Genomic DNA, 10933 nt, shown 5'->3' on the forward strand with positions numbered 1-10933 from the left:
ATTTATAATTTCCCTTTTCGGGGTTGATATTAATTTTGAATCTTATTCAAAATGAGGGTTTTTAATTTTGAAAGGTCTCATCATTAATTTTATTTAAAAGCTCGCCATGTTTGATCGTATGTTTGCCGAATTCATGCAACTTTGTTATTATCATAATAATAACGCACATACTCATTATTTAAAACATATCATACATATATTATAAACAGTAAACAAACAAGGATGATCAATCGCCCCAATACTAATGGCCCGTGTGAGCTAAACACGGGCCTAGGTCCAATCCTAGGGAAATGCAAGGGATGCAAATGCAACTATTACATTAGCTTCCAATATTGACATGTCTTCGATCTTCATAATCATCTTGGCCACCATCTTCCAATCTTGTTCATCCACTATACTAATATTTACAAATAAATATCCATGGCAAATAGGGATACATCTCATGGGGGGTGGGAACGGGCCATAAACCAAGTCCACTTTATAAATTGATAATTATTACAATCATTCAACACAAAATATCCTAGCATACACCTAGCAAATTGGGCTTGGACTTTTGATCATCCTTCATGCATAATATCACATATCATACACCATCAATTAATTATCACAATAATTAATTGATCCAATATTATATATCTTGATCCAATCACTAACCGCCACGATTATAAACAAAATTCACCAAGTATACAAACACCTTTGTCTACTTTCAAATTAATTTATTTATAACCGAATTTCTTGTAAATCACCATTTACTATAAATATTTAAAGTCCAACTTAAAATATTTATTTCATGAGAAAATATTTGCAACTTTTGTAATTTTAAACTTAAGGGCCCAAAAACTTATTTTTCACCAAAAACATTTTGGCCCATTTAAAATTCACAAATATGTTAACCATCTAATGGCCCAACAACATCAAGGCCCATGACACTTTGATAATTCAAAACACTTTTGGAAACTCTAGTCGTCATCGCCGTCGCAAGAGCTCCGTCGTCGGATTCCGGCAACAAAATATTTTTTTTTTATTTTAAAGTTGGGGCTGTTCGGGCAGCCCCTCGGGCTGCCCTTGCTGCCCGAAATGGGCAGCCCCTCGGGCAGCCCGAGCTGCCCGAAGCATCCCCAAAATTCAGCCTCGGTTTTGTTGCAAGAATATTTCTCATGCGGTTAGAAATCGATCTCAATATAATATCTTTTAAATGCTACACAAAATCGTAACCATAGCTCGGATACCACTTGAAAGGGGATCGGTTACGGTGACCGGAAGCACAACGGAAGTTAAAAAAATCGAAATTTTTCTAGGAAATTTCGGCCACCTCATATTATTTTGTGTAGCAAATACAACAAACACCAAAAATCATACATAGGGTGTTTTGAGAAAAATCGTTACCTATCAACCTCTTGAGATTGATGATGGCTCCAACTTTGTTTTCAAACAACAAAGCTCTTGAGTGGATGGCAATCTACAAGCTCTCCTCCTTTCCTTCAAGAATTAGGCCCACCACCAACTTTGTAGATCCACCTCACACTTGCACTAGAAAATGTAAGGCTTTTTCAAAGAAAAGTGTCTTGTTTCTCCAACTATTGAAGAACACAAGAGGAGAGAAAATTTTTTGAGAGAGATCCCTTCAAAAATTTCGGCCAACACATAATAATGAGATGGGGCAGACTTGTCTTTGGTGTGGAAAAAGGTGGAGACCAACTTTTAGCATGCCATGCAATTTTTTTAATCAAAAGTAATCCACAACCTTTCACCTCCCAAGCATGCATTCTCATTTGGGCTTGTAACAATTACAAGGCCCATGGACTTTTATTTAAATGTCCCAAACATATTTGAGCCCATTTAAAGTTTACTTGATTTTACCCAAGCCCACTAGTTTAAAAATTATTTCTAATTGGGCTCTACAAGGCCCAATGTAATTTAATTAATTCAACACTTGAATTAATTTAATTATTTGGACTCTACTAGGCCCACTAGTGTTAAATTAATTCAACACTTGAATTAATTTAATTTAGTCCATAATAATGTTTATGAAAATCACAATTTTCAAATACATTACTCACTTGGCCTACTTTTAATTTAGGAACACATTCATAAATTAAAAGTTACATTTCTCTCATAGAAGTCATACTTCTATTTTTCTCTACGCTTATAAACTCATTTATAAGCCGTTCAACACATTGAACTATTTTACTTCTCAACGGGATCTAGAAAGCTAGTACTTGTGAGGCCCTCAATGGTTCATTGATACAACTACCGTGGGTTCACATCTCCATGTGATTCGGACTAAACATGTCCTTATATGAGCATACCCAAATTGCTCCATTCTTACTTATCAACTCCTTGATAACAAGAACGTCAGAACTTAAGTCTGATAGTACCCAACCAATCATGTTAAACGCCTAGCAGCATCGCTTACATGATTCCCTAGGTATCAAATGATAGTGCCTGCAAGAACCATTCAATTATGGTTAGCGTACAGTACGGTCCCTTCAACTCATATATCCCGATCGATTCGACAACCATTGGTTTATCGAGAGTTGTCAATGAATCGATACTATGTGTCATGTCATAGTTGCATCGATGGTGTAATCTATGAAACCCCTTTCATAATTACCACCATACTCTGATCAGAGATTTCAAACTACATATACATGAAAACACATAGGATATCCATACCCATAGGTAAACGGTGAATCCCCGACTACAATGCATCGACTCCTATATGTTTCGACAGAACACCCAACCTTGCCACCTGATGACCCCATGAGAGTCGGTAAACAAGTCAAAGTGTAATTCTAGCACATAGAGTCTCAATGTTGTCCCGGGTCATAAGGACTAATGGTGTACAACCATAAACTAGGACTTTTCCACTCGATAAGTGAGAACCACTTGGAAAGTCCTTTTATGGAGGGTTGTTCAGTGCACTCTACAAGGAGCACCTATTTGCATGTTCGGACATCACAATGTCCCCTACCAATGAAACATGGTACTCACATCGCAGATACTAGTCTCGAACTCGAGCGGCCGATATCCTTCTTAGTGGTGGCTGAATCGACTAGGAACTGTTTAGAATATACAATATTAAAAATATGAGTTTCATGATACTCATCATATGAGCATCTCATATTCTTTCTACTATTTGTATATTCAAGGGCTTTATCTATGCAACTAGCATGGGTATACAGATAAAGAAGTGCCAAAACGATAAATTCAAATATTATTAAAATAAAGACTGTTTATACATAGTGTTTAATCTTGAACCCTTGGCCAACACTTAGCTCGACGGGCACCTACTCTAACAGTAAAAGGGCTGCCATGTTAGGAGTATAATCAAGGATGTTTACACGAAGCTTTAGGTTCATAAAACACAACCTAAACGTTGCACAAACATGAATTTAACAAGCAGGAACCGAAACTTGTGGTGGTGAGTTTTGAGGGCTCGGTTTTTTTTGGAATAAGAGGCTAGGCCTTGCATGTTTCGTCTGGGGTCAGGGCTGGGTCATGGTCTGAGTCAGAGAAGAGTCCTAGCCATGCTAGGACTCGAAAATCAGGGGCTGGGAGGAGTCCTGAATGGGCTGTTGAGCAGCGCAGGTTGACAGTTTGGTTAGGGAAGAAGTGGCTCGGCCATGGGGATCTAGGCTGGGCTGGGCTAGGTTCTTAGGGTCCTAAGAGGGTGAAAGATGGTCTGGGCAGGGGCTGGTGCGAGTTGGGTGCGCTGGGGCTCGAAGGGATGTGAGGTTGCGCATGACAGCAAGTGAACGCGCAGGGTTGTGCTTCTGGTTCAGGGGCTTCGCTGCGGGGTTCTAGGGAGTGGGCTGGTCTTGGTCGAGTCTGGGCATGGTCCAGGGATGTCTAGGGTCAGGTGGGCTCGATGGCTGAGGGCTGGAAGAGTCCTAGACTAGGTAGGAGTCCTATTGTTCATGGGAGACTCACACACTCACGTGCATGATTTTGGGGCAAATTCCAGGAGGCTTTTGAGCGGGCCAGGAATGGTATCTGGTCTGGGCTTGGTCAGGAGTGTCCCTAGGTGGGTTGGCTAGGTTTTGGCTCCAGGTGGCTTGGGCGTGGCTCGGGTAAATTAGGAGATGGCTCGGTGTGTTCGATAAGGTGTCAAAAACAAAAATAATAAAGCTAAAATCGAATCCATGGGTCCACGGTGGTGGCTCATGACTTGGAAGGGTAGAATAAATATTAAAAATATTATGTTTAAATTTTGGGATCAAAATAACGAGTTTTGGATTTATTCGGGATTTAATCGCCGCACAAAACGCTAATTAACGAGTTAATTGAAACGCCTAGTTTTAGGCTTTATAAAATTATGAAAAATTAGGTATAAGATTAAATAATTATTATGAGTTTAAGATTTTAATTTGGGTATTTTATATTACGTTTTGGTTTAATTCGGGATTAAAACGCATTAATACGTCATATTTAAAGATTAATTTAAAAGTCATCGAATTAAGGTAAATAAAAATATGAAAAAATTCAAGTAGGCTTAAATAATTATTTGGGACATGTAAGAGTCAATGAAATTAAGAAAAAGTCAAAAACGGGAAATTATACGTCCAGGGGTAAAACGGTCATTTTACACCTAGAAATTAGTAAACGTCATGGAAGTGTCCCGAATGCTGTTTTATATGCTAATATGATTATTTTTAAGGTTTATGAATGTTTACATGTTAAAATGATTAATTTATATGTTTATGGATTTTTATAACAAAATGTTTATTTTAAATGTTTAAGATTTAAAATGTTAAAATGTTCATTTTAAATGTCTGTGGATTTTTATGATGAAATGATAACGTTAAAAGACATGTTGCATGCTTGGTTTAAAATAAAAAATGTTATATGCATGATTTTTATTAAGTGATGATAACATGTTGAAGGACGTGAAGAGATTGTGACTACTACATGTTAGAAATATCGTGAGGGTTATAGTCCCAGTGAGAGCCCGACGATCGTGTTTTCTTGGATACGGATACGAATACGAATACGTGATACGAATACGAATATGTTAATATGTTGGCCAAGGCCCAGTTGACGAGTGAGAGTGTCACTGGTGTCCCCGCCGCCCAGTACTGTGGTTTTCTTTAGATGGATCCATCGCCCAATACGATCAAGAATATGAGTCACAATCACGATCTGAATTCAACAAACACGAACATGAATATGAATACGAATATGAATATGGATACGAATATGGATATGCATATGAATAGGAATACGAATATGAATATGAGTATGTTTATGTTTTTATGAAAATGTTTTATGCATCATGAAAATGTTTACGAAAATGTTTAAGTTTAGGTTTATGCATCTTCATGAAAATGATATTTTAAGTACAAGTATTTTTCACTGTTATATGTTAACTGTATTACGTATTACTCGTTATCAAAAATATGACGTGTTGAGTCTTTAGACTCACTAGGTATGATTGATGAAGGTGATTTTGATGTTAATGTTTTTGGAGGTCTTGATGGTTGATCTGACTGGACTGAAGGTGCACATAACCCGAGGACCGACGCTAGTTTTCCGCCCTAGTTATGATTTATGATTTTAAGTGTTGTTAAAGATATTTTTTTACGACAATTTAATTATGAGTGGTTTTGGAGAGGTTATATTATGAGCTATACTTTTCAAATATTATTTTTGGATTTGGTAAAGAAGTTGGTTGTTTTACTTTTAAAATGGTTCCAAAATATTTTATGATTTGGCCGAATGCTATGTGAGGTTTTTTAAAAAAAATTTCTAGTACATTTTAAGAAAAAGAATAAGCAGACGTTTCACAAAGAGAGAGAGAAAAACGGATGCACCGCTTGAGGAATTGGAGGTACATGAGCAAACAAAGGTAATAACTCCTTCCCCTGATTTGAAGGAACTGCCAAGCCACCTTTCCTATGCATTTTTAGGTGAAAAGTCGACATATCCTGTAATCATCTCTTCCTCTCTTACTTGTGATGAAAAAGATAAATTATTGAGAATATTGAGGAAATTTAAAACTGCATTTGGATGGTCGATTTCTGATATCAAGGGGATTAGTCCAACCAGATGCATGCATAGGATTTTGATGGAGGAGTCGTATACTCCGTATGTGGATCATCAGAGGAGGCTGAATCAAGCGATGAAAGAAGTTGTGAAAAATGAGGTATTGAAATTGTTAAATGCTGAAGTAATTTATGCTATTTCTGACAGTAGTTGGGTGTCTCCAGTGCAAGTAGTGCCTAAAAAGGGTGGAATGACTGTGATAAAGAATGACAATGATGAACTAATATCTACTCGTACTGTGACTGGATAACGAGTATGTATTGATTATAGAAAATTGAATAATGCCACACGTAAAGATCATTTTCCATTACCTTTTATTGATCAAATGCTTGATAGACTTGCTTGTTATTGTCATTATTATTATTTAGATGGTTATTCAAGTTATAACCAGATTGCTATAGCGCCAGAAGACCAGGAGAAGACCACTTTCACATGTCCCTATGGCACGTTAGCTTTTAGGAAACTGCCTTTTGGGCTATGCAATACACCTTCTACTTTTCAGAGGTGTATGATGGCCATATTTGCAGACATGGTGGAAGACATCATGGAAGTCTTCTTGGATGATTTCTCGGTATTTGGCTCTTCATTTGATCTTGTTTACATAACCTTTCCCTCATTTTGCAGAGAGGGTATTGTTCTTGGACATAAAGTATCTTCTAAGAGATTAGAATTAGACAGAGCCAAAGTGGTTGCAATTGAAAAGCTTCCACCACCAAAGCATATCAAAGGGATTAGGAGTTTCTTAGGACATGTCAGGTTTTATCGTAGATTTATCAAAGATTTTTCTAATATTACTAAACCTTTATGTAATTTGCTCGTAAAAGAATCCACTTTTATTTTTGATGATGCTTGTCTGCAGGCGTTTGAGAAGATCAAGATGGCATTGGTGACAACACCAATCATGATAGTGCCAGATTGAAAGGAGCCCTTCGAGTTGATGTGCGATGCGAGTGATTATGCAGTGGGTATGGTGTTGGGCCAAAGGCGTGATAAATTTTTAGATCAATCTACTACGCAAGTCGAACCATGGATGCTGCCCAATAAAATTACACTACAACTGAGAAAGAGATGCTTGTAGTAGTGTTTGCATTTACAAGTTTAGACCCTACTTGGTTGGCACAAAGGTAATTGTTTTCACTGACCATGCAGCTATTCGATATCTATTGGCCAAGAAGGATGAAAAACCACGCTTGATAAGGTGGATTTTATTGCTCCAAGAGTTTTACTTTTAAGTGAAGGATAGGAAAGGATGTGAAAATCAAGTGGCTGACCACTTGTCGAGACTTGAGCTAGAGGAGAAGAAAGAAGAGGGTGCTATACAAGAAACATTTCCGGATGAGCAACTCTTTGAGGTGAACTCTGTACTTCTTTGGTTTGCTGATATTGCAAATTTTTTGTCTTGTGGTACCCTTCCTCCAGATTTGAGCCATCATCAGAATTTTTTTTTCCATGATGTCAAGTTCTTCTTGTGGGATGATCCATTTGTGTATAAGAGATGTGCTGATCAAGTTATTAGGAGATGCGTGGATGGTGTCGAAGCACACCAAAAACTGGAACAATGTCATTCGTTACCTTATGGTGGACATTTTGGAGCAACACGAGCACCAGCTAAGGTATTGCAATCTGGTTTCTATTGGCCTAGTATGTTTAAAGAAAGTTATACCTTAGTAAAATCATGTGATAGACGCCAGATGTTAGGAAACATCTCTTGGCATCACGAACTACCACTGACGAATATTTTGGAAGTGGAACTTTTTGACGTTTGAGGCATAGATTTCATGGGACCCTTTCCCCCTTCTTTTTGTAATTCTTATATTAGCTGTGGATTATATTTTGAAATGGGTGGAAGCAATCGCCACCAACACTAATGACGCTCGTGTTGTAGCTAAATTTGTGCATAAGAACATCTTCACCAGGTTCGGAACACCAAGAGCCATCATAAGTGATGAAGGTACGCATTTTTGCAATAAAATTTTCAATTCACTTTTGGCTAAATACAGTGTGAAGCATAAAGTGGCACTAGCGTATCACCCTCAATCGAATGGACAAGCTGAAATCTCCAACCGACAAATTAAACAAATATTGGAGAAGACACTCAACATTAACCGGAAGGATTGGGCACTCAAGTTGGATAATGCAATATGGGCATATCGAACCGCATTCAAAACACTTATTGGGATGTCTCCCTATAGGCTCGTATTTGGGAAAGCATGTCACTGGCCGCTGGAATTGGAGCACCGAGCATTCTGGGCAGTTAAGAAGTTGAACTTTGACTTGAAATCATCTGGCGATGTCAGAAAATTGTAGCTAAATGAAATGGAGGAATTCCGAAATGACGCATATGAGAATGCAAAGATCTACAAAGAGCAGACTAAGAAGTGGCATGACAAAATCATTGTACGAAGGGAGCTCAAACCGGGACAACAAGTACTATTATGCAATTCTCGTCTGAAGTTGTTTCCTGGTAAGCTGAAGTCGTGTTGGTCAGGGCCATTTGTTGTTGAAACAGTGTATCCTCATGGGGCTATCGAGTTAAGGTGCAATGATGGAAGAACTTTCAAGGTGAATGGACAGCGGATTAAGCCTTACTATGGGACTGAAGTAAGGAATATCAACATCATTGGGTTGAGCAAACCGAACTGAGCAAACTGGAGACAGTCGGGCTGACGACGTTAAACCTAGCGCTTGTTGGGAGGCAACCCAACCAGTTTTTTTCCCTGCTTTAGTTATACTATTTTCAATAGTATAATTTCTTTTATGTTGTCTTATTTTATTTAAATTGGCATGTGAAGATTAGACACTGATTTATGTGTTCTTATGTAGGTACAAGTTGAAACGAGACGTGGAAAGGACTCAATTTGGACAAAATTTGCGCAAGAATAGCGCCTAGGCGCTATACTATAAGCGCCGCAACGCTAAGGTGCTGAGAAAAAAGCGCCTAGGCGCTAATAAGGAAGCGCCGCAGCGCTAATATGCGAAAGTTAAGTGCCGCGGCGCTACACATTCAGCGCTGCAGCGCTAGAAGGCCGAGAGTTCAGCTCCGCGGTGCTAGTTTGTGATATATATAAAAAAAGAGGGATCCGAGGGTTAGTTTTAGAAAACAAAGAACCCAGCGCCGCGACCTCTACTCTCCTCCACCACCAAATTTTTGTCCCTCACCATAAATCCTCCACAATCTTTCCATCAAAACACAACATTACACCACACAAATCAACCTCAACCCAAATTTACCAAAAGTTTCTCACTCCTCGCGCCTCTTTGGCTCAACAATCTCCAAGAGAATTCTTCAACGAGCCGACACCCGGATGGATTGAAGCATATCTTGGTTAAACGACCATAAGGTAACAATCTTTGGTGTAGTGATTCTTGATTTTAATGCTTGAAATCCGAAGGAATTGAGTTTTGAATTACGTACACAAATTGTTCGATTAATTGTTTCAGTGAGTTTGTTGTTGTAAATTGTTGGATTCGAAGAATTGCATGTTAGAAGGGATCGTTAATTGATTGATTGTGTTGATATCGTGAGTGTTGCATTGTTGAAATATTATTGGGAGAGACGTTGTTGTTGGAAATTGTTGTTGAGCCACGGGTAGTATTGAATTGTCACATAGCTCCAAAGAAGAAGAGCAAGCTGGTTCAGTCTAGGGATGGCGAGTCGTCTACAGCTAGTTTTGATAGACGACGATTCTGGAATGCCGTTGCTGAAAACTACTCTAAATTACAAGATAAAAGCATGCAGCGGGAAAGAGGGATGGATCAGAGCATCCCGGATTGCAGGACATTGATTTTTGCTAGGCATAAACATTGGGATGAGTTTGTGAAACACTCGGCAAACGCTGTGATCTCCATTGTGTAGGAATTTTATGCTAATCTAAAGGTCAAACACGAAAATTATCACATGAAGGTTCGGGGGCGGATGGTTGCCTTCGATAGCAAAACAATCAATTCGTTGTACTCAATGCCAGATTACGATGATAATGAGTACATGACAATCATGCGAGAGGCCTACCCTATGAGACGATCATTACCACACTATGTGAACCGGGCACGGTTTGGAAACTAAATAATCAACGAGTCCCGGTCACATTCCCTGCGACGTCCATGCAGAGGGAGGCATACAACTGGTATCACTTTGTAGCCTCGCGATTGATGCCATCAGGGCATGTATCTAATGTGACAAAAGCGAAGGCAGCCTTGGTTTATTGTATCATCACCGGCAGGACAGTATATGCGGGCCGAGTGATTATGACTTCGATGTTACAGGCTTCTCGGGGCACTTCCACTGTTAGCATGCCCCACTCTTCTACCATTACGGATCTATGTCGGTTAGCAGGGGTTCTATGGGATGATAGCGAGCCTGTATTGCATACAAAAGGCGACATTTTACTGGTTGCTAGACTCCAGAGGGATCGGAGACAAAGACTGTGGGGACCCAAACCTAATCCATCTTCTTAATTATTATTAGGATCATTTAATTAATCTGGGTCTAAATTTTTTTTTTTTAAATATAAGAGCGGAAACATATGAAATAAATCTTATTTCATTTACAAGATGAGTATCCAGATCTAAGTACAAGTCCTGTACAAGTAAATCATAATAACTACTGTTCATTCACTACATGTCCGGTGATGAAACAGATCTACTTCTGGGTCTGAATCTCCACGCTAAACTAGTCCTCTCTCGTCCTCATCTTGACCCTGATCCTCTCCCACCTGTTGTCATGCACACATACAAACAAGACAACAGCCGGATTACTCTGGTGAGAAATACATTCCCAGTATAAATCATGTATACATGCAATCATATAGGCAGATATAAAAGCATGAAACAAATATCAATAACAAATATCAAATCTGGAAGACATGAATCGATATAAAACTATCAATCA

At 38.7% G+C, this 10933-nt stretch overlaps 2 protein-coding genes across 2 annotated transcripts; both read left to right on the top strand.

The window, feature by feature from the left end:
- The first annotated feature begins 6067 nt into the window (after positions 1–6067).
- On the top strand, positions 6068–8352 carry LOC142552387 (uncharacterized). Its single transcript, XM_075662162.1, has 7 exons — positions 6068–6278; positions 6414–6549; positions 6670–6931; positions 7284–7397; positions 7506–7658; positions 7819–7961; positions 8046–8352. The coding sequence occupies exons 1-7, from the start codon at positions 6068–6070 to the stop codon at positions 8350–8352; spliced, it is 1326 nt and encodes a 441-aa protein (XP_075518277.1).
- Positions 8353–8361: 9 nt separating this feature from the next.
- LOC142552388 (uncharacterized) lies at positions 8362–8928 on the top strand. Its single transcript, XM_075662163.1, has 2 exons — positions 8362–8646; positions 8869–8928. The coding sequence occupies exons 1-2, from the start codon at positions 8362–8364 to the stop codon at positions 8926–8928; spliced, it is 345 nt and encodes a 114-aa protein (XP_075518278.1).
- The last annotated feature ends 2005 nt before the right edge of the window (positions 8929–10933 follow it).

Source organism: Primulina tabacum, chromosome 7 (genome assembly GCF_025594145.1).
Source record: "Primulina tabacum isolate GXHZ01 chromosome 7, ASM2559414v2, whole genome shotgun sequence".
Classification (NCBI taxonomy): domain Eukaryota; kingdom Viridiplantae; phylum Streptophyta; class Magnoliopsida; order Lamiales; family Gesneriaceae; genus Primulina; species Primulina tabacum.

What these genes read in the sequence shown, in the direction of transcription:
- LOC142552387 (XM_075662162.1), top strand. Translation starts at nt 6,068, where the DNA reads ATGGAGGAGTCGTATACTCCGTATGTGGATCATCAGAGGAGGCTGAAT. An exon ending in AGAAGATCAAGATGGCATTG is followed by an intron (nt 6,932 to 7,283) that starts GTGACAACACCA and finishes TTTTAAGTGAAG; the next exon opens with GATAGGAAAGGATGTGAAAA. An exon ending in CATAAGAACATCTTCACCAG is followed by an intron (nt 7,962 to 8,045) that starts GTTCGGAACACC and finishes GGCTAAATACAG; the next exon opens with TGTGAAGCATAAAGTGGCAC.
- LOC142552388 (XM_075662163.1), top strand. Translation starts at nt 8,362, where the DNA reads ATGGAGGAATTCCGAAATGACGCATATGAGAATGCAAAGATCTACAAA. An exon ending in AGCCTTACTATGGGACTGAA is followed by an intron (nt 8,647 to 8,868) that starts GTAAGGAATATC and finishes GTTCTTATGTAG; the next exon opens with GTACAAGTTGAAACGAGACG.